Source organism: Anomalospiza imberbis, chromosome 2 (genome assembly GCF_031753505.1).
Source record: "Anomalospiza imberbis isolate Cuckoo-Finch-1a 21T00152 chromosome 2, ASM3175350v1, whole genome shotgun sequence".
NCBI lineage: Eukaryota > Metazoa > Chordata > Aves > Passeriformes > Viduidae > Anomalospiza > Anomalospiza imberbis.
The window spans coordinates 14,630,602-14,654,605 of record NC_089682.1 but is presented as its reverse complement, the minus strand read 5'-3'; the positions used below and the strand labels follow the sequence as shown (position 1 = coordinate 14,654,605).

Below are 24,004 nucleotides of genomic sequence, written 5' to 3'. Positions count from 1 at the left end.
TTGTTTATCCTCCTGTAGTAATATGACTGACTTCACTGTTCTTCTCAGGATTCTCCTGCCAATGGACCGAGAGGTCTTTTTGTGGGAGACCTTGTCACTAACCTACAAGACTGCCCCGTTTATAATGTGGAAGACTGGAATTCCTGTCTGGGAGACATTTCAGAGAAGTCTCAGGTCGGCTACTGTGTAAGTGCAGCCACCCTACAGCAATTAAGCTTTCCAGCTAGAGGTATGACTTTAGGTGCTCTCCTCATTATTTTGTATGTTAATTAATTTATCTTTTAATTTAATCATGTCTTAAAGACTATTTTGGATTTAAAATTTGTTGTTGGGGTCAGATTTCTTATAAGTCAAATCTGCTGTCCTGTCTTAAGCAATTACCAGTGTGCCATGCTGTTTTGTGAAATCTGAAACCGAGGGAAGGCTAAATATAGGAATTTCTCTTGTCTTTCAGTCATCCTGTACAAATAGTCTGTATGATAATAGTCTGAATAATAAAATTTGCTTCTTCGGGATATTGCACGACTTGGTTCTTAGCAGTAGTACAGTTATCTCCTCTATTTTAAGTTCTGTGAAATGGATCAATTCAGTGATCTTTTGCAGATGTAAATTTCATGTTACCTCACAGCTTTGATCAGCATGACATTGCAAATTATATGATTTAACCCAATGATGTGCTTTATTATGGTCACTTCTTCAGATGTGTCTCCCTATAGGGTTTTACGTCATTGCCCATAAACTCAGTTTTGTCTGGATTGCACATACTGCTTCTGGAAGTCAGTCTACTTCCTTCTGTTTCCTTTTATACATTAGAGTGCTTGTTGCTGTAAGGGCTTATCCCCAAGAAACCAAAAAAAAAAAAAAAAAAACTGAACTAAACTAGAACAATAAAGAAAAATTGAGTAGAACAAAAAAGAACAGTCAAGTTAAATTGGCTGAGCATCTTGTGACATGCCCTGAAGCTCTCTAAAGTTTCTTTCATGCAAGCATTCATGGAAACTGAATTCCAGAGGTAAGGGGTTGCTGCTGAGCAAAGCTTGTAGGATGCTATTCAGAGCTTTAAAATTGTCACTGCATTTTTCCATCATCCTGGGAATAAACAGGAGGTCAGGCAACTCAACTGTCCCTGGTTTTGTTGAACTATAGAATTTTTGTGAGGCTGAAAAAGTTGGGGTTTTTTTATTATGTAAAGAAAGTGATCTTATAGCTGGTACTGAGATAATTATTTAAACTGGAAACTAGTAGAGTATGGGTAAAAACCTGCTTTTAGAGGTCTGACAGTTTGGATTATGCCTCTGAAGACGAGTGCAACTTTGGCCCATGCTTTCAGCTGGGCAGGGATGACAGGAACCAATTCTCAGATGTTGTAGGTATATATATCCTCAGATTCTGCTGTTCTCTGAAGTGCAATTTTGGAGTCATGCGTAATAAAAGTGCATATTTTGCAGATGAATTAGTCCTATTTAGATTGGAATACTAGAGACTTAGTGCTGGAGATTCAATATTGCTTCCAAGCCTGGTTGCTGTATTGTGTTAGCAGCCCATTGTCCCCACTTCTGCCTTCTAATCAGACCAGTCTGTCTGCATTTTTGGAGTCATAAGCCTCCAGCAGTGAGAAATATTCCTCTGAAATTAAATGAACTCTGCTTGGTCTCGAGCAGCTGGCATTTATCAAAATCTTGACAGTTCACAACTTGACATAAATAGAGAGTATTGATAAAAATGTATATAGCAAATGGACTCCATCTAGTTGACCATAAAACAAATGGAGAATGAACTATCTGAGTATTGAAGCTAGAGAGAAAACAACACCCTAAGGAACTTTTTGAAATTAAAAAAAAAAAAGTGTTTTCAATGGAGTTTATAAGAATTCCAATTTCATGGTCATTTGCTATTCAAAAATATATGTGGTTTCTTAGCCTCAAGGTACTTGAAAAAAGGTTTGTATGGTACAGTGCTTGCACCTGTAAGCCCCAGGCATAAAGCTCCATGTCAGTGGATTGCAGGTTATGCAGTGATAAATCAGCAGCCAGTATCACAGGCTTGATCTGCCTGAGAAAGGACTGCAGTTGCTGTGATACAGATCCTTACTGTGACTCTTCTTCTGCATCTGTGTGTGTTCAAGCTGGACAGCAAGTTAGGTTTAACTCATTTCAAGAGCATATGTACAAAGGTTCTTTACCAGACTAGCTAAATCATGGTTTAAAACGTCATTTGTTCACTGCTGCAGCCTTGAAGTCTTGGAGGGCTTTCATGATGTAAAAAGTATGTTTTGAGTCTTGCCATTTCCATAGCCAGCCAGTGAAATCAGTACAGTAGTAGCTAACAAATTTCTATGCCAAATATTGGTACAAGTTAGTGGCAATGGATATAAGAGTGTTTTGTAACTTGTAATACTCAAAATAATGCAGTGGTAGATCACCAGGATCTCAAGGAGATTTATAAAGGTGAAAAAAATCAGTATGTGACGTGACTGAAATCACGGGACATTCACATGTCAGTGGTGAAGCTTTATTTGTAGTTGTGACTGAGCCTCAGCTAGACTGTGAATTAGTGTCATTCTTGAAGGCTGCAAGATAATTGTTTTACTTCATTCAGAGACTAATTTTTTCAGCAAATAATATTGGTTATTTGCTCTATGCCTATGTTCTTTAGTTTACAGAAGACTTGATGGCACAGTTGAATGTTGTAGTAACAACAGCCTCACAGACATTTGCTTTTCATACAGCAATAAGTTGGAGAGCCATCTGGTAAGTTACATAAACTGCTAATTCTCTTTGGTAAATCTATTTTTTTATGTTAAATTAGTAATATTTGCCAACACCTATACAACATACTCAAGTGTTTAAGAATATCTACAATTTGCAATAAAGGTGTGCATGTATACTATTTTCCCAATTACAGCTTAAAAAACCACAAAATATTAGTTATGATTTTTCCCATAATTAAACAGGGGGTCTCTGAAAGAATCAGAAAAAATCTTAAGCACCTCATTCCTTTAGGCAGAAAGATACCTCAGTCATTTTCACTATTCTGGATGCACAATACTGGTGAGAAAAAACAACTTTTGAGAAGTCAAAAATGCTTATTTTCGTGTTTCAATCTTTTAAAAGTATTCAGCACTACAGGGAAAGCAAAACCCTGGATTGTCTGTTCAGTTATTTTGTCTGAAGCCCTATATTTAAATAAAAACATGCAGGAGAAGGTCCTAGAGATTGCCCAGTTTCTCAAAATAAGGGCCCATACTTGAATCTTTTTTCACCATGTTGATTTTCTTGTCAAGTAGAAACAAAGTTTCTCAGTAGGATTTTGCCTTACTCCCTTATAAAAGGGTTTAGCAGCATTCCAGTGCCTAAAGGGGCTACAAGAAAGCTGGGGAGAGACTTTTCACAGGGTCATGTAGTGATTGGACAAAGGGGAATGGCTTTAAACTGAAAGAGGGCAAGTTTAGATTAGACATTAAGAAGAAATTCTTTACTGGGAGGGTGCTGAGCCACTGGCACAGGTTACCCAGAGGAGCTGTGGATGCCCCATCCCTGGAAGTGTTCAAGGCCAGGCTGGATGGAGCTCTGAGCAACCTGGTCTAGGGGAAGGTGTCCCTGCCTGTGACTGGGGTTGGAATGGAATATCTTTAAGGTCCCTTCCAACCCAAGCCATTCTATGATTTTATGAAAATACATCATTATTTTTTAAAAATGTGTTCCATACTGACAGTGATGCAATATTTCTGTTGATTCTTTACAAGCAGAAGAATGCACGAATGAACTGTGTAAACTTTTCTACACTTACCAGTTTGTTATTGTTCTGACTCTAGTGATAAATACCCGAAGAAATAAAAAAAAAAAATTTTCCAAATCTGCTATGTTTAGTTTCTACAGTGGTAAACATCCCACTCCAGGGAATTTAACCACTAAGAGCTGAACACATTCCAGTGGTTCATTTGGAATATGGCAGTTCCGGCATGATTTGATAAATCACTGTCCATTGAACCTGGGCATTCTTGAGCTTGTAGTTGCTGCTTTTGAACAGGGAAGAAATAAAAGCATCAGGGAGCTTGAGATCTTGTGACTTTCAAGTATCCTTAGACTGGCTGTGAGCTTTGAACGTTTTTTTTTAATGGTCTTTGCAGTGCTGTGCAGCAGTTTTTGAAAGTGTGTCTTATCCTTTGTTAGAGTAGAAGGAATTTGTATCAAGGTTAATGGTGAGGGCCTGACATTCATGCGTTATGGGGAGTGCAATGATCAGGCTGAGAAGGTAGAAATTACTTTTGCTTTTCCTCCTAAGGCAAATAGTAGATTATGATTCCATGCTTCTATTTTTAGAATAAAAGGAAAAAAGTGTCACTGAGATTTTCCGAGAGACATGAAGGAGAAAACTAATTTCCTGTTCCTTTCTGCTGTACTGTCTTTGCCTGTGGGGAGCAGGAAAGGTCTGGTCTGTCAGACTTAGAGGGTGAAAGAATATTATAGGCAGGGGTTGGGGCACAGCAGTGCATTGAGTCCTGTGTTCATCTTAGTTGAGAACGATTTCTTAGCTACCACACACCAGTTAGGTTTGTTGGTTTATTTGCTAAAACTTCATCTTGAGCAGGTAAGTCACTAGGATGTTGATACAGGCTCTGTCCATTAGAAATCACTGACCTATGTTTGGATGCCATGATTTTTTTCTTGTGCATATGTGTACTTTGCTAGAAATAGGTTGCTTTTATTTTGGTATATGTGCATACCCTCTCTTCCACACTACAAAATATGGAATGACAGGTTGAATATGCATCAGGTAGGGATTTGTCACGATTTGACAACAAAAAAAAAAAGGAAAAAAATCAGATTTTAGCTCTTAATGGGCTTATATCAGTGAGGCATTTCTTTGCTTAAAAAGGAATATTTTGATCCTTTTTTAGATCTTCTGGAAAATAGCTTACCTTTACCTTTCATGATGATTTTAAATGCCCTTTGCAGTATGCCTGTATGCCAGCACGAAAAGTTATTGAAGCCAGCAAAGTTTGTCGAACCAACATGGACTGCCATAAGGACTTCGTTCCAAGCTTTTGTGTGACTCCTTCTTTGGAGAACCAAACAAGGCTAATCAGGGTAAAGCATCCACCCCATATTGACATGCTCTATGTAGGACACCCCATGCATCTTCAGTACACAGGTTGGTATTATTTATTGAAAGTTTAGTAAAAGCAATCTCTAATATGGTTTCCTTTGTCTGCCTACTTAAACAAGGTCTTGGAGTGCTTCTTAGTTAATTTGTTTTAAGCAGAATCCGTTTCTTCTTACAGCCAGTGGAGAGACATGGACTACTCAGACCTAAAATAAATGTTCACAGTGCAATGAGTTATGAAGGTAATAGAAACCATATGTGATATGAGATGGTTGTTTTTTCAGAAAACTATAAAAGGGCTATTTCTGGAACAGATCTTATTCAGGTTAGTCATAGGAACCAGGTGCATGCATTTTCCTAGCACATAAATGTCTCAAAATGCTATTGTAAAATCTCTAGGGCACCTTGCTCCAACACCTTGCCTGGAATATTAGCATGACTGCTTAAATCACACCTAATATCCAAGTATCTGTGACAGATTCCCGTGACTACTGAGCCACAAGTGTTATCACAATGTAGTTTTTTCCTGATTTATTTTTTTCATTTGGCTGCCTTAAATAAAGTAACAGATAAAATTTTAGTTCCTTTCTTTGAAGTTCACTGTGACTCTCCTTTGGGCATCTTATATAAGTAAAAAGTAATTCTGCTCCTGAAATGAGTATGGAAAGAATGAACAAATTTATCAACATCCTACTTGATAGCTTGAGTGGCATGGTGAAAATTAGCTGCAGATGGGCTTTAAGAAGTTTGAAGTGTTAAATTACTATCCCTTCCTGTGAGGAAGGTGTCTGTTCCTCACAGACAGCTGAAACTCTTGGGATGATTTTGGAAGTACTATCCTAGAAGTATCTCCTTAGGAAGGCATTGTACTTTTCTGAATAAGCACTGGAATTAGGTACAAAAGAGTTTTAGAAACGGTGATGAAATCTGATGGTGTAAATCCATTAACATTCTTGGATACCATATTTTCAGTTAATCTATCAGTCTTTATTTTTCCAGACTAGTAATTTGATACTCTGTGAGGTGTTACTTATTTCAACTTTTTTTTTTTACAACGTACTCTAATTTAAGCCCAAAATATGATCTCTTCATTTGTTACTTCTGGCCTTATGCTATTTAAGAGGAAAACATTTTTCGCTTGTGTGTTACCAACACATGCTACTGTATCTGATGATATTTATTTCAAATGCAGCAACATATTTTAAGAATAGAGTTTTATAATTATTCAGAATTCTTTTCTTGGTCTTTAACAATACAAGCTATTGGTACTGAAGAGCAATTGATATTGTTCCCTTTTCGGTACATTGGAGAAATGGAGTTTTCATTGGTGTTTCCCACTGTAGTAATTCTGCAGAAGAATTGAACCTGCCAGTCTTTCAGAAGTCAGAAAAGAATGCTATTGCATTTAAAGAGTAGTTCTTTTTAAGAAGTTATTTTGTAAAAATACTGTTTGCATACACATGTAGGAGTAGAATTTTAAAGTAATTTACCCTTGGAATTGTGCACTTAATGTATTAATTTGAAAGCTAGAAGTTAACTTTTATTACCAGCTTTGCTGCAAATGTAATCTGTGCTCTTATGTTCCTTTTGGAAAAACACTGGACCAAAATGATAGGATGCTGGCTTGGGTAGCAGGCACTCTGCTGTGCATTTTAGAGTTTCATTCCAGTCAAACAACTTCTAAATATTTCAGGCTTAGCATTGCACTTTACAAGACTGGCTGGGGCCAACAGGTTTGGTGTGGGTTTTTTTTTTTCCCCTAAATGTGACTGATCAGAATGTGATAACTGTTTTTTACAGTTTAAGAAAGAAAATAATTTTTTCCTCTATTGTGTGAGCTTTGAAATAAGAATAAGTTTTCATGAAATTACTTATTCTTTAGTGTGACCTTTCTGCCTGCAGGAAACATTACTTTTTAGAGTGGTGCTATATTTAACACACAACATAATATGGGAGTTATAGTACTAGTGTGTAATATGACTATACTTTCTTTAGAAATTTCACTAAAGCAATGTTTGAATAACATTCTAAAATTATGCCTGCATTATTTTCTGCTTAGGCTTGTATTGTTGTCATGGTAGTCCTGATTTATGGAAAAGCAGAAATTATTTCATATTTTCATTTGAAGATAACTTCCAGATGACGTATTTTTTAAAGCATATCTATATTAGCTACTTAGAAGAGATAGTCTCTACAGTTTATTTCTATTAAATCTTTCTGTTGCCTCAAATTAAAATATCCTAGCAAAAATATTTTTGTTCATATGGAGGCTATATATACCACTTGTTTCCAGTAAAGAATTATAATTCTAAATGAACTTACAGGGATGGAGATTTGGCCAAAACTAAAACAGAAGGATGATTAGGAGTGCATGTTGTTTGGGACAGACACATTAATGCTTTTAATTAGCATCCTTTCTGTAAAAAGTATGTAATGTTATCCAATGTAAATTCATACTATTAGTTCAATACACATGGTATTAAGTCTTTCAAACCCTTCCTATTGCAGGCCAGTTATATTCTAGAGTCCCTTCCTTTGTTGGACAGTTGATATCTAAGGTTGAAGTGGAGGGCCCTGCCAGTACTGCCCTGCAAATTTGCAGTGTTTCTTCTTTGTTATGTATGAGGGGTTTTATTCCCTCATGTCATTTCTAACAGTGCAACATTTTTGCTTCCTTCTCTGGCCCTTGTTGGTTGGGAAGAATCTGGTGACTAAGATTTTTATTAGGAATTCACACTACTTGAGGAAACATCGTATCCCTGAATGTTACTCTTACCCATCACTAAAGCCGTTAAGATTTTCTTCATGAAAAGAAGATGGAACTTATCTAGAGATCATTTCCTCAAGCTTGACCAGTCTCCTACTTCTGTTGTATCCGAGTCTTTAAAAAAAAAAGGCACTTCCTGGCTTTGGGCATGTTTATGAGCAACAACAGCCATAATCCATTGCTGAAGTTGTTTCTGGTACAGCCTGTTATCTCAGTATTTCCATGCTTGTTTACCCTTATAACTGAGGATGGTCCTTCATTGCTTTTAACCCAGGTTTAAAGGATTACACATATAGTTCTTCAGGAGACCACACAGAAATATCTCATGCCATGCTGTCTGTCTCCTCCATGGCATACCTGCCCTTTCCCCCATGAAGAAGTTTTGAAAAGCTCTTTGGTCAACCTAGTCTCCAAGTCACTTCCAATTAAAATTGTGTCTGTTGTGAATCCTTCTCAATATTTGCCAGCACCATCTAGCATGAGCCAACAAAAGAAATGTTATTTCCAGGTCAAAGAATTGTTTAATTAGAGTGGGAAAACAATTACTGTTTTCTCTCACCCAGGCTCATTGCTGTTCACCTCTTCCCACCAGTGGCCTTGAAGACAAGCCTGTAGAGCATAATTTCTGTAATTCTTTTGTTATTCTTCAGAGGACAGATTTGCCTACTGCCATTCGGTTTGATCCATTACAACCACAAAATTCTTTGCTTCATATTACAGTCTCTAGAGCTCAGTCCAGAAACTTCCTGAAGAGTTTCTCTGTGGTTGGAGCTTGCTTCAGCAGCAAGGTTTGCAGTTTAGATCCATGTCTAGTGGCTGTCAGTGACAACAGTTTATTGTAACAAAGAGGGAAGAAGAGCAATGATCCATTCTCAATCTAGGCATAATTTCAGGTTCAGGATGGTAATGGCCATTAGGTGTTTGTCAAGAGGCAGTCAAGCTTTGAAACTACAGGGTTTTGCAGTGTGTCTTTTGAAACCTTTGAATACACTGGCTGTCTCAGCCATTTTGCTATTTTGGCTCATGAACAGGAGTTTTGATCAGATGTTCTGATATCAGCCTTCAACTTGACAAGTTGTTTGCTTTGGATATCACTTGACCTGTGCATACAGACAAACTGGGTAATGCGAGGCTGGAGAGCAGCCCTGCAGGAAGACATCTGAGTGTCTTGGTGAGTGGCAAGCTGAACATGAGCCAGCAGTGCCCTGGCAGCCAGGAGGGCCACATGTCCCACTGCCAGGAGGGGATTGTCCCACTGCTCTGCACTGAGGCAGCCTCATCTCAAGTGCTGGGGGCAGTTTTGGGCACCACAATATAAGAAAGATATAAAGCCATTAGAGTGCATCCAGAGGAGGGCTATGAAGATGGTGAAGGGTCTAGAAAGGAAATCATTTGAGGAGCAGCTGAGGTCACTTGGCTTCCTCAGCCTGGAGGAAATTTCATCATGGTCTACAACCTCACAAGGGGAAGTGGAGGGGCAGGCATTGGTCTCTTCTCTCTGGTGATCAGTGACAGAACCCCAGGAAACAGCCTGAAACTATGCCAGGGGAGGTTTAGGTCAGATATCAGTAAAAGGATCTTCACCCAGAGGGTAGTAAGGCAGTGGAACAGACTCCCCAGGGAAGCAGTCATGACACCAAGCTTGGCAGAGTTCAAACAGCCTTTGGACAATGCTCTCAGGCACATGGTGTGTCTCTTGGGGTTATGCTGTGCAGGGCCAGGAGTTAGACTTGATGATCCTTGTGAGTCCCTTCCAACTCTGGATATTCTGATACGATAAATACTTGTGTGAAGACTGTCCCTTTTATTCAGACAAAAAGCCAATCCCTGAAGCTGTTGTTTGTGTTTCTGTCAGCCTAACCCCTACCCTGGCAGGCCCACCTTCAACTTTGTCCAGTGGGCTGGGCCAGCAGGTTTGGGGGTGGAGGGGTCTGTTTCTTGTTGTGGCTGGCACTGGACAGTTTCTACAGCTGGGGGAACAGGGGCAGCTCAGGGGTCAGCTGTGTGAGTTTATTAGGGTTACTGCAGTGGCAGGGCAGGTTCAGGTGAACTGGTCTGGCTGTCTGAGCGTGTGATCAGGTGGTTGCGTTCCTGCTGGTCTCCAGAGAGACGCCTGTGGAGAGAGGAGGTGGCTAAGCTGCAGGTGACACACAGGGACTGTCCTCCACAGCAGGGTCCAGAGCTGGCAGGGCTCACCGCTGGGAGTGGAGCTACTGGCACGCCTTGGCAGAGGCACCGCCAAGCAGGGGTACTCCTCTAGGCTGGTTCACTGGTCAGCTGGAGGTGCCAATGCATCTCTTGCTTTCTAGAGCAGTATTACCCCCCACTCTTTCTCATCCTGATTTGGTTTTGTCTCTGCCTGTCGCTCATGCAAGCTACTCTTGTCTAGGCAGGCTCAGTTTGAGCAAACAGTCTCCAGTCCAAGAAGGCTCCCCAAAAGAAGACCCAGAAAATAAGAGGCCAGTTAAAGCTGCTGACAGCTGCAAAAGCCTCAGCAGAGTTTTTCAACCAACCACTAACTTGCTGCTGCACAGCAGCCTGACTAAAAGTGCTTTGTGGCTGTGAGCTGCCTTTGCAGGAAGCTGTGAGGGGATTGATGACTCACCGTTTTCTCTCACACCACCAGCAGATTGTGAGAGAGCAACACATCAGTATCCCAGCTGGCACAGCAACCACGGCTATCACTATGCCTATCATGCAGCCTGCTCCACGACAGAAAATACTTTCAGTGTGCTCAGGGGCATTAGGAACTTGTTTATTTGTTTCTCCAGCCATTTCTGCAGAGCAATTCAAAGTGTTAGCCTGTCCTCTGGCAGTTTACCACTTGTGAACTTGCAGCATGTTCTCTGTTTTCCCCCCAGTGGTGGTCCTGGAGGCATACTCCCACCCTTTGGGGACAGGTTGTCCCGCTGAACAGGGCTCAAACAATCAGAAGGAGAGCACAGTGGGGAGCACTGCTGCTTGGCCAGTCACTTCTTCAGCAAAAACTCATCAGGAAGTTCCACCTGCAACTCTCCCTCTCTGGGCCAGCTCCCACACCCCAAGGGGATGGAGTTGGGCCTTCACAGGCGATACTTGAGCCTTGCTCTCCCTGTCTGCCTTTTCTCCAGCATGTGCACCCCTTACAGCCACTCCCAGGTTTCAGGATGTGTCTCCCATAAGGGACCCCAGCGGGACTGCTCAGTACCTGAGTGCTTTGGGTCTGCTTGAGAAGATTCACCACCTTTTGCATTCTCTTTTTTTTCTCCAGACTTTGGCAGCACTGCCAAAAAGCAGATACAGGTAAAGCCTCAGCATGGCTCAGGCACGGAGGATGCAGGAGGATGGGGAGGTTCTCTAGCTTCCATGCCCAATATACAAGTCAGAACACTAATGTGGACCTCAGCTCATGAGAGGGATCCTTCTTGGGGCTACTTTTCTGCTTTGGTCATCTAGGTACTCAAGGCAAGCTCTGGGATGGAGCTGCAGGGGAAGCTATGTTTGTGCAAGAGTCCTGTTTTTCATTGTCTCTGCAATGGGTTCCGGATGTCTTGAACCTAACACACTTTCAGCTTAGTTGCTGATGTGATGTGCAAGATCAGGCACTGGGGAAAGAGCCTGCTGCCACAAAGCCATCCTGTGCTGACCATAGGACAGCAACTACCATGCCAGAGTCTGGCATTGGCCTTGGAATGAGCAACTTGCATTTGACATGGAAAGAAGATTAAAAGGGAAATCTGTACTTTCTTCCGGCTAACTTACCCATGGGATTATGCATATGCTTGGCTACTGGAGATTTCCGCAAGCCGTCAGCCTCGACATCTTAAAGAAAATTGCTCATTAGTAAGCTGTTGACACATTAGTGATAATTATTCTTTCAAAGGAAGGAACGTTGAGAACTTACATGCTCCAGGCTCACCCAAGGGCTCCAAACCATCTTTCTTCCAAGCTGCCAAAGAATCTGCTAGAGAATCAGCTAGAAGCAAGCACAGAGAAGTGTTTCCATTGTGTTTTGGGATCTTCTGCTTTTGTGTACAGAAGCACTGGATGGGGGTCAGGTAACAGCGTGGGAGCCAGATGTCAGTGGATTGCCACAGCTGCAGAGGAGGACCTGGGGACATCTGAGCTTGCAGCTCAACACTCTTCAAGCACAATGTGCAACACCCCTGGAGGAGAGATAAACCCTTGGGACTCTCTTAACAGGAGAGTGCTTACACAGAGGAAACCTTACTAAAGCACTGGAGGAAAAAACATTGGTGAGAAGACCCCCCCCCAAGCCCATGAAAGGCTGGACCAATGCTGACAACTTACCTGCTTCCTGTGATTTCTGTGGAGCAAAGTTGGCAACCCCGGGATGCAGGACGATCAGGAGGATGAGGAGGGAGAGGAAAAGACGGTGGACAAAGGCCATGGTCCCCCTTCCACCACACTGCTGCTGCTGCAGTCGGGGATGGGGGCTGAGCAGTTGGTTCTTATGGCCAGTGCAGTGCCATGGGGCTCTGTGACCTCATGGCCAGGGCAGGGCCAGGGCAGGGCTGTGTGGGGATGGCACTCAGGGTGCTCATGGAGAGCTGCTGGAGCACCTTGGGGCTGTATAACCTCATGGCCCTGGAATGAGCAGGCAGCCAGGGTGGGCCTGTGTGGGGATGGAACTCAGGGTGCCCCTGGGGAGCTGCCCTCCCAAGAAGGCGAGCACATCCCATAGAGTAGCTCCACCCAAGGGCTGGGACACAAGCCTCCCCACTGCAGGATCAAGCCACCTTCTACAAGTTTGCAGATAATGCCAAGCTGAGTGGTGTGGTTGGCACACCTGCAGGATGGGAAGCCATCCAGAGAACAAGCTTGAAAAGAACCCTCATGAGGTTCAATAAGACCAAGTACAAGGTCCTCCACCTGCACTGGGGAAAGCCCCTGTATCAAGCTGCAGAAGGCTGTGGTGTCTGCTTGGTTAACCAAGGTAATTTCTAAAATAAGGCTAAAGGAGTATTTTAATAAAATATTGCATTTAGTTGAGTAATTCTGTGTATAGAATAGGTATAATGGGAAAAAATATTTCATCTTTGAGGCTTTTTTGTGGTTCAACTATTTTTTTTACCATGCCTTGATACTAAAAACTGCTGGAAAAACACATAGAATGTTTCAAAGAACTTCCCAATTGTATCTCTGATAATCAGTGGCTTATCATACAGGCTTTCTTCTAGAAAGATATTAGATACAATGAAGAAATTCTTCATTATGGTGAGGCACTGAAACATGTTGACCATAGAGATGGTGGCTGTCAAGGCAAGGCTGGATGGGGTTTTGAGCAACCTGGTCTAGTAGATGTTCCTCCCTGTGCCAGGGAGGTTGGAACCGGGTGATGTTTAAGGTCCCTTCCTACTCAAATCATTCTGTGATTCTGTGACTTGACTTTCTGAACTGGGTGGTATCCAGGATTTCTGTCGTGGTCTTCACTCAGTCGTCCAACAGATTTATTTTCTCTCAGTTCCCCTAAATCAAAGGTCAGTCTTAAGCTTTAAGCAAAAACATGACTTTCAAACACACTGGCAGTTTTGATACTGAAAAGTTCTCTGATCGTTGCCACACCAAACCCATTCTTTTTTTTGTTCTCCTTGCTGTCCATATTTTTCCAACCCATGGTGTATTTGTTGGCTGGACTTATCAGAAGGGCATCTGTTAACAGAAGAAAATGTCTTTATGTGGCTGAATGGACTAGTTCTATGCCTTATGTGACTTTAGAAGTACTTTCCCTCACCTTTGTTGCTGTGTCCTTGAATTTCTTTAGTGGACCTGAAGAAATCTGATCTCACTCCTATGAAAGATATACTACTTTTGGTATGTTATATTCCCAGTGTTCTCTTAGCCTATGGTTAAAATTTCTCCAAGAGTGGGTTAAACTGTTCCTTTCCCAAGAGGTGTTTGTATTGAGTGGGATTTGAACTCTTGCCTTCAAATATCTCTGTGGATGTATGTATTTCTTACAGCTATAACTATTCTCCACATAGGTAGGGAAAATTCAGGCCACTGTGGCTGGCAACTCACATCTAAAGTTGTTCTTTAAAGACAGATAGTATTGGTGGTACTATGCAAGTTTATTCTCAAGGTGGTTCTCTAATTCTGCATTAATTTACCCTAACCTCTTCCTTCTGGGGATGAGAGCCCACTGTGCCTTCCTTTTAGTAGGAAAGGCATTTTTCTTGCAGCTATCACAGTATGGGTCTCAAACAGTCCCTGGTGCTGGTAGATCCAGAATGCTACCCAGGTGGAACATCCCTGTACCAACTTAGTGCCTTCTGGCAGGTCTCAAACTACTGCACTTGCCTTGAAGAATCTCTCAGAAAAATTTGACATGCAGCCTACTGAAGGTTCATGTACACCTTCAAAGAGAAGTGTGTACAGTGATTCAAGATCATGTGGTCCTTGACACTGCAATTTTCCAGTCACTATTTTTAAGGCTGCCAAGTCTCACCTCTCAGGTTTTTGAGTTGCACCAAGTTATATCTTGAAGTCACTTATCATCTGAACACAGAAGAGAAGCTACTTATGTACTGGCTATGATGCCTTGTGAAGGCTGACCTAGAACAGAGGCTAGACAGAGTTAAAGAATAAAGTAGGCATTTATTAAAAGGCCTCAATGGAGCCACCTTGGCCAGCACAAGAGCCCAGCCAGGGCTACACCCAAGATGAACCCAGAATGGTCAGCTGGTCACGAGGTCTCTCATTTTTATAAGTTCTGGTCCATTAGCATATTGGAGTTAATTGTCCAATTGCAGCTTTAGGTTATGAAGTCCCATCCTTCTTGTTTTTCTCTTCAGTCAACCTTTGTTTATGCTCTTGGGTCTGAGATTTGGATTGGTTGGCCTTGGTCCCCAGCTAGAGAAGGAATTGTTTTGTCTACCTGCTCTGTGACGAGAGCTCACCATCCCCTAATACGAAGCTCAGTACTGCACACTAAAGCAGTACAAAACCTGAAAACTATAAAAGCTAAAACCTGAGGCATCAGCTAGCTAGTGTTGTGTGATACAGCTGTGCATCCCCTCATAGCCTTTGCTTTCTCAGAGGCTTTCCAGAATTCTGCTCCCTATCTCTCCCTCTCCTGTACACCATGAGCTCAGCCTCAGGTTAGGGGGATCTTCTGCAGGTACTGGCCAGAGAAGATTTTTCTGGCCTTCAGAGAAAATACACATGTGCTCCCACAGTATGCATGTGGACTGCATGGGTTGAAAAAGTCTGGTAACTATAATCTCTTTTCTTTGAAAAATACTGGAATACAGTGGGGTCTTTATGACTAAAGATGCCTCTGAAAAGATGTATTTTAGATCTAGTTTTATTGAAATGCTAATTGTGCTTTGTGGAGTGACTACTGTGATAGTGGCCACATTTAAGAAAAATATAATAGCTGCACTATTGTAAAAACAAAAAAAACCCAGTCAAACCCTTGAGATTGATTATTTGTCCTGGAAGAGGATCATTTCGCATGTGATTTTTCTGCAAAATTATAATATAAAATTCATAATTCTATAACTCTGGAATGACTTTTCATGCTTTGTGTATTTTCTTTTCAGTAAGTCTCAGCAGTTTTGTACCACGACAAAACTTTCTAAGTATCGATCTGCCTGTGATGATAGAGACATTTTGCAAGTATCCTTTGAAGTATGTTTGTTCTTTTAAGGTAAGAAGGGAACTGTTCAGAATTTAGTGACCTAGCAAAACTTCAGTTGGATGTCATTTTAGACAGGATGCCCTAAAATATTTCTGTAGTGATTTGACATCTTTATCCCATCTCTGCATTGATTATTGTCCATGTGCCAAGCTAAAAATGAAATCTCTCACTTTCTTGTGCTTAAGAGCATATTTTTGGTCAGTGCTTTTTTTAACTCTTGAAGATGAGCCTTAACAGATGTGACAAGAAAGCCAAAGTAAGCCTGAATTTAAGTCAGGAAAAATGAGATGTTCTTGCTAGCTTTGCAATATCAGAGTTTTATTATTTTTGTATCATTTTGCTGAACTAAATAACAGGATATGGTAGTTTTGTTTTTGGGTTTTTTGTTTTTTTCTTCAAAAGAAAAGAAAATCACTGTTCAAAAAACAGGATAATTCAATTAACTCTTGCTTATTAATGAACAAGATTATATATATACACATACATATAGATTAGTAGACTTGATTGTGGCTAGTCTAGGAACCCTTAGCCTTAGAAACTGAAATGTTTATGCGTGGCCGTAGAATAACTAAACTGTGTAGTTCAGTTTAGTAACAAGTCCATGGAAGCAGAGGAAAGGTAGCACATAAGCTCCCATTTTCTGAGAACACATCAAGGTTCACACTGCTCCAGCTGCTTTCTGACTGTATGTTCTTGCCAGGCCATTCAGGATGGAGGTAGGTACTGCAGTTGGTAAGCCTTTAACCAGCAGTGAAAATTACCCGTGCCTCATTCTCACGTGCACGCACATGTACAGAAATCCACTCAGTATTTCTGGCTCACAGGTAAGGAGGAGAGATAGGTCAGATTTCTGATGATATTCTAGTCATTTTCTAGGGAGTGTTTTGGAAAATATTCCTAATCATGATTTCATACTTGGGTCTAGAATGCCTTCTTAGTTCAGGCATGGTGTCAGAGCTATAACCTTCCTCCAAAACCACACAGAGCAAGCAAAGAAGGTGGTGGTTTTGCTGTCTCCTGCTTTCACTCAAGTTGTGACAAATGCAGGTTTAAGTATCCAAACTTAGCTCTTAAAAAATAAAAATCAGTAAAGGCAATTCTCTGAGTGGCTATGTTATGGCATAAAACTAATTTTACTCATATAATGTCTGTGAAACAGAATGGCAGCTAGAAAAATAACCTTTGTATGTCTCTCTCTGCATACTAGAAATACAATACATTATTTTTATTACTTTTTTTTAACATTTTCTCAGATACTCTTAATGAACCTTAACTACATTCAACCAGGTACCTCATCTCACTGTCAGGAGCACTGGCAGTTATCAACGCTGTACCCTGCTTCGCTTTGGATGGTCAGTGGATATTAAATTCCTTCCTGGAAGCCACACTGAGCTCCCTAATTGTAGAAAAACAAAACAGAGAGCTTGTTGGCTTTTTGATTTTGCTTGCTGGTAGTGCACTTTTGGCTGCCAATGTGGCTCTGGGACTTTGGATGGTGACAGCGCGATAGAACATTGGATATTCTTCCATCAATTCTCAAAGTACACAGAAATAATGAATCCATTACCTTTTAAAATTTGTCCAGTACTGAGATTGAAATAATTCCCCTAATATGAGACTGAAAGAACAATCAACTGGTGGTTGCTGTTTTAATTTAAAACTTTATAACACCATGCCTGTGGTCATGTGAAATCTAATAGAAAAAACTAGGAGCCTTTTTATTTACTCTTTAAGCACTGTATTAATTTTGGAGAAATTTTAAGACTTCATAGGAAAAAACAGACTTCATTAATTCAGATCTCAAAATAAGGGAATTATTTTGTCTCAAACATTTATAAAGTGGGAGGAAAAATAACAGTTTTATTTTATAATTTAAATAATTGTCTGTGTGGGCTCTGATCATTTCTCCATCAGCATAGTCTTCAGTGACTTGTTTTGGTTTTTTTTAGTCTGATATTCTACCAGACTGGATTTTAAGAAGCTCTAAAGTCTGGTCTCAAAATGGGGAAAAGCTAGGTAAATGCTTACCATGTGTTAATGGGGAGAGAGCAGCCATTTGGGTTAGTGGCTTTCATTTCCACCTGGCCAAAACAATTGGAGGAATGTTGTCCTCAGGATGTGGATGAAAAGTGCCAACGTCTGCTAAAAATGAAGCATGTGGGAAGATAACAAAGCCCACATGTTTGTGTTGCTTACACTTTCAGTTGTGTGTTATCAGATGCAGCTGAAGTTTTTTTAAAGGCAATATTTGTCAGCAATAGCTACAAGATAACTGAAATTTAGTTTCTGAGTGCTGAAGTATGCTGTGCACAGTTTTCCTAAGTGATATGTAATGTTTGTGGTGTTTTACTCAGAAAATAATACTGTATTCTACCTGTTCACCGTTGAAAGTGAAACCTGTTGTTTTTATGGTGTCTATCTTCTGATGCTATGCATGCAATATGTACAGTAACTCACTGATGGTTTTCTGTATTTCAAAGGGAAGTTTCCTTTGCTAGGATTCGTTCTGTTCAAAGATAGCTAACAAAGATATTTAGCTTGTCTTAGATATGAATTATTTAGAGGAAGAATATGATTGTGACATGAACTATTTAAACATTTGGATTTGCTTTCTGAGATAAATACAGACCATATCTTTGTTCTTAAATGAACAGTGGAAGAACAGTCAGTGTTTTACTGACTGAAATATGTCTGACATGCTTTAAAGTTCTTTAGGTTTGTAATGTTTTGGACCCAATAGGATTATATATTTGATGTCTTTTCCTCCTGTGATATATTGCCTGGTTTATCTAAATCAGGTTCAGTCAAGAGCCTTGCCTCAATATAGGCTGATACTTAAACAAAAATGTTCTGGTTTGGGAGCCTAAATATTTGAAATAGAAAATTTTTGAAAAATACCCTGCCGCTTCTGCCTCATACAGTGCTCCCCATAGAAGCTGCTGCACCTCAGAGTTCCTTTACAGAAATGGCCTTTCCATCAGGAACTGAAGTGGAACCTAAGCTCACAGATCCTGGCCTGCAGGGAGTACTGAAACATCCATGACCAGGTAAAATAGATTCTTTTGGCACTTGAGGTGAAAGCCTGGGTCATTTCGAAGTACTGATGTGTACTTTTGCACGGTAGCTTTCTTGTGATGATGCAAGCAGCAATGAGACACCATGTTTATTTATTTGTTGTTGACTAGTTTATATCCCCTTCTAGTGCTGCCACAGGCTGAGTGGGCTCTTGAAGTTCACTCTGTGGGGTGGCTGGCCTGTGCCTCTCCTTTTCAGTCATTTCAAACCAGGCAAGCTGGGACAGGTCCTGGTAGGAGAGGGTGAATCCTTCAATCCAGTGTGAGCTGGCCCCTTTGGGGACCATTAAAAAGTAAAGCAAAGTGCAAGAAAGGAAAAACAAACTACACCCTGTAACCCTAATTTGTCATCACTCCTGGAAACACAGAGAGGTTTCAGACTAGCAGTTCTGATGGGCCACTCTGCCATCCCTCGGTGGACAGGAGGACAGGAGCAGCCTGGTCCTTGCACAAGGCCTGGCTCTGAGACTGTTCCAGACTGCTCTCTCACCTCAGTGGCTGTTTTCTTATCTGAGCTCTTCCTTTCAGTGGCTCTATAACACTTTCCTCTGTCTCATCCAATCTACAGTGCAAAAAATTAATTTGGGCTTAGAAGTTTTAATGTAGTTTAGTAAGACAGGATATTTACTTTCGAAACATGTCAAGTTTGATATTTATTTATTCATGTTGACTACAATAGCTTGGAACAGTCCTTTAGCATAGTGCCTCTCATGGAAATGTAGGCAACAGATTTGGGAAAACCCAAAGCTTCTGAATTGGCATGCACAAATTTCATTTGCTATAATGAGGCTGGCAGGCTGTTCCTGGTTATTTAGTGTGTTACCAAAACATGAAGTTTTATCAAATGAAGCTAAAGCCAGTGTACTTTACACAGTCAGTGAAAGGCACAGTTCTACTGAGTAGAACTTCAGTCTATGTCTGACCTCATAAGCAAGAAGAGGGTGGAGAAGACATTGGTCATGGCTTTAGCAAAACAGTCACACTAGTGCACTGTAAAGACCCTCGATACCCTATCATGTATGAAAGAGAGAGTATTAGAAGTGCTTAAAAATAATTCATTAATCCATTTCTCCACATACTAAAATTTGACTGAGTAAGGGTTGATTTAGGTATGTACAGGTTCTTTAAATCAAGAATTTAAGCAGACTGAGTATGAATGGTGACACAGCACATCTTAGATTAGTGTGGACAAAGGTAATAGGTTGGACTACTCTCTGAAGAAGAAGTTGTTCAGTGGGTCCATTTCATTCTCTATAATCCTGACATATGGATTACATTCTGATAAGCATTTGCCATACATACACTTACTGGGATGATTTTTCCTTGCATTTTGGTCATTTATTTAGCAAGAGAAAACACAAAAGTACAGAGTGATTTTTGCGTGTTATTTTTACTGGAGTACTTCTGATGTGTGTTGTTTTTGTAAAAACCGGAAGTCTTTAAATTAAATCCTTCTACATCTTATTCTAATTACCCCTTCTGAATCTTTAATACAGAATCCCTCAATATAATTTTAGGGCATATTGACTGGACTATAAAACACAGCACTCTTAAAGGTTGGATGGCTGCTATTATTTATGTATATACTATGCATTTTAAATCTGTATCAGATGGAAAAAGTAATGTCTAATATTCAGAAATGTTATACTTAGCTTTTGTTTGAAAATTTCCAGAAGAATTCCATAATTATGATCATTGTTCTACTTTTTTAAATGAAATAGTTTTTTATATCAGCAAATATTTACATAGCATGTTCTGATAGTGCATGATATGACATGAAAATGGCAAACTCCATAGCATGGGGGATGTTACATGCTCTTTGCTAACTTAAGAATTTAAAACCAGCTTGCTTCTGTACAAATTAAATTTAAAAGGCTTCAGTAGAAAAAGTATAGACAAACTTGCAGATTAGTCATCCCAAATTATGAGCCACAGTGGGAAATTTGTTAACTCATCCTTTTTATTTAGAATGAAACAACCATGTTAATAGTTTCTGTGACAACCATGTTAATAGTTAATGTGATAATTCTACATTTGTGGATATATGTGTATACATACATTTGTATAACAGATACCTACATAGCCATAGGATGTATTAGTGCTTTTTTTAGGGATAGCTTACAGCAATCCTCCATATCCTGCAATGTAGACTTTTGTTTTTCTTTCTCTCTGTGAATTCTCTCTATGGTTTTCTCTGGATTTGAAAAGAGAAACTTATGTTTTCTTCCCAAAAGCAATTCTTAACTTCTTCATTAACAGAAGACAAGTGATGGGGACATGATGTAATCACAGCTGCATGAGTTTTGTTCAGCTGGTCTTTAAAGCATGTTTCTTATTTTTGTGAAGCCTCAGCTACAAGCATGGTAAACATAGCTTTTTCTGGGCGACTAAAAAAGGTCAGCCTTCACTCTTTACTGCTGCTGCTTGTGCTGTTCTGGAGAACTGGGATGAACAAGACTGTGTAGAGCATACTGAAGAAATAAAGTTTTCAGGACAGAACTCTCCATGGCAGTCGGGGTGTTTCAGCTTTCTTTTAATAAGGATATGTTTTGTTCAGTTTAGCACATCAGCAATCCCAGCGTTCCCAAAGCTTCCCATACATTTTACTTGATGTCAAAGGGTGACCTGTAGGAATATTTTTAAAATAAATAATGTATGTCTTACAAATTCAGAGCTTTCATACAGATCTGGATATCACTAATGACAGATGAAGAAGGCTTATAAAGGTTTATATAGCCTAGTCTGTAATTATTTTAAAAATATGTGAGTTAAACTCTAGATATAAGTAGTTATTTGTAAAACATGCATTCTGTACACCTCCATTCAGACCAATTTCCACAACCAGTCTTGCCTCAGCTTTGTTCTTGTAATTTTGTGAGTAAGGAATCTTGAATCTTAACACAAGTAAAATCCAATATTGGTAAATACTTTATACCCTCTTTATCCTGAATTTCATATAATGCTTTCTGTTGATTATTTAATGTGACTGAGTTATCTGGGATGCACACCCTGCATCAATGCAGCATTTGGGAACATTGCACTGGGGACTGCCAGTAAACAGCAGCTCTGTGACTCCTGGTCCTTGGGCTCATCCACTCCGTCATGTGAAGAGCAGATGGCAGCATTTAAGGGCAGTGAAGGACTTCAGTTCATGGCAGCTTTATGAAACTTTCACACTGCTGACCTGGTGTGAAAGGACAGGAACAAAGAGCAGGATATGACACTGCAATTCCTTTCATTCTGTTTACATTGTCATGAAACCTGAAAAGAACTTGTAATTAACATTTCAGAGCAGGAAGATATGTTTTCCAGCCCTTCACTGAATCATTCAGTGACTGGTGGTCAAACTTTTTTCTTAACACTTTGTCATTCCCTCAATAAATATGTGCTGAATAAGTAGCAGGGGTAGTTGTAGCTTATTTTGTAAAATGGACTTGGGTATTTCTCACCTCTGGATGTTCATCCTGAGATGGTTTTTGCAGCATCACAGTATAATTGATCTTCATTGATACTGGCTTGAAAGTTTGGAGGCTTTTTCCAAGCCATCATTAGGAAAAACTATTTCCAAGTTGTTTGTTAATGTTTTAAATAAATCTTTTCCTTACATGACATTGTTTTTAGATTTCATATACTCAATTGATCTTATCTGAAGTCTGTCAGTGGATTATGTATTGTTTAGAAATTCACTGTGGGTTTTTTTTTTCCCTCTACATGGCCTTATTTTTCACACTGACTCACAGCTGTGGAATGTTAGATTTCTAGACCCTTTGTTCCCACTATGCATTGTTCATGATCATGGGTTTTTTTAAAAAATGGGAAAAAAAGAAAGCTTCATTTTGAAAATGTCAGCTAACAAATATATGGAACACTGAATAATGTATTGTGGTTTTGTTTTGCTTTTTTCTCTATTTAATTAACCAAACAATAAGTATTGTTTTCTATGTATGATAAATGTATCCTGCAAATAAATTCATTGTCTGATTGTTGATGTGCTTAAGTCTGTTCTTGAAAATAAGGTAGAGTGACATAATTCCTTACCAGTGGCAATTGCCATATTCTGTCATATATTCTTGTTTTCTTCATATGTGATTCATGAATTCTCTCTGGGTACCAACAAGATACACCATCCTTTTCAGTATCTGACCACCTCCTAGAAATAATAATAACTATAACTTTACTTTCCCTTATTTATCAGCTTATCACAGTAATAGTTCAAATATTTGACGCTGGATGTCATTGTCAAGGTAAGCAAAACCACTGCTCTGGCCATTCCTGTGTGAAGAACTTAGAATGTCAGCTCTTCAAAGGTGAACTTACATATGACAACCTTTGACTTGTTCATCCAGGCCGGCCCAGAGCTGGGCACATCCCCTGGCTGGTTCTGGACAGGTTTCCTTGGGTGTCCAGGTGGTGTCTGGGCTGTGCTCGCACCCAGCTCTGTGTGCGAGGGAAGCGTTGTTGCTGTTTCTTGAGCAAGCTCATCTGGAGCCAGCCAGGTTATTTGTTCTGAGAACTGAGCTGCCCTTTGTTGCCTATTGGACACGCTGTTACTTTATACAAGCAGAGCTGTTTCAGCAATTGTGGCTTTGTTCCCAGATAAAAGATTGCCATGAGAAATGGACACAAAGCACAGATTGGACACATTGGTAGGATTTCCCAGATAGGTTGCTATGCAGTTTTTGCACTTTTCTGAATTGCATTTTTCTGGCATGAGGAGATGCCTTCTTTTTTTCCTCTTACCCATGTGAAAGGTAGATACAATAGCATATTTTTCTTTCTGAAGCATATAAGCTTTTAGGAGAGTTCTGAGGTTTTTCAGTTGGTTTTGAAAAGCTTATCCTTTACTCTGATGAAGTATGTTCCTCTTGTAATCTGGAAAAACAATCAATTATATATCCTAACGTCATCCTGAGGAATGTTGTCTTATTCACTAATGTAATTTCAGAGTAAAATTTAAAAAGATACCCTGTATCTATGAGTCTTATTGCTGGTAACTTTATGAAGAAAGCTAAATATAATTCTTCTGTGATCATACCAGTTTGAACCACCAAGCAGAAGCATTCCTAAATATCTACATATCATCTGTATGCACTGAACTCACTTAAATATTTTTAAGTATATTTATGATTTTCTGATGTGATCTACACAACAAAATAAAATTTAAGGTTTGATTTTAATCTTATGGTGGTAAACTGAGAGAATTCACAACATTTATGAGGACTAAGCTGATAAATAGTCTTGTAGCTGGACTAAAATTTTCCCCCTTTTTTACCTCAGAGAGATGTGGCTCTGGTGTTTGCTTTCATACTTTTAAGGCTCTGGTGTTGAAATATAATTGGATATTCTTAACAATTATTTATAATATTATTTACATTTATTAATAGTTCTACCTCTTTTTAGTTCTTTGCAAATATA

General features: G+C 39.8%; 1 protein-coding gene across 8 annotated transcripts in view; it reads left to right on the top strand.

Annotated features, from left to right (window-relative positions):
* The window catches only part of MBTPS2 (membrane bound transcription factor peptidase, site 2), a 40,483-nt gene extending 17,908 nt beyond the window's left edge, over positions 1–22,575 (top strand). Inside the window, exons 7-12 of one of the 8 annotated variants that reach the window (XM_068179884.1) lie at positions 49–229; positions 2,656–2,750; positions 4,959–5,154; positions 15,418–15,493; positions 16,803–16,867; positions 18,449–22,575. In XM_068179884.1, coding sequence (XP_068035985.1) covers positions 49–229; positions 2,656–2,750; positions 4,959–5,154; positions 15,418–15,493; positions 16,803–16,867; positions 18,449–18,558 — 723 coding nt within the window. In that variant the 3' untranslated portion in view covers positions 18,559–22,575. Of the gene's footprint in view, positions 1–48; positions 230–2,655; positions 2,751–4,958; positions 5,155–5,284; positions 6,506–10,262; positions 10,454–15,417; positions 15,494–16,802 lie in introns of those variants that run through there. The other 7 variants (XM_068179883.1, XM_068179882.1, XR_010995868.1 and 4 more) reach the window with 7 other exon arrangements.
* Positions 22,576–24,004: the final 1,429 nt, after the last annotated feature.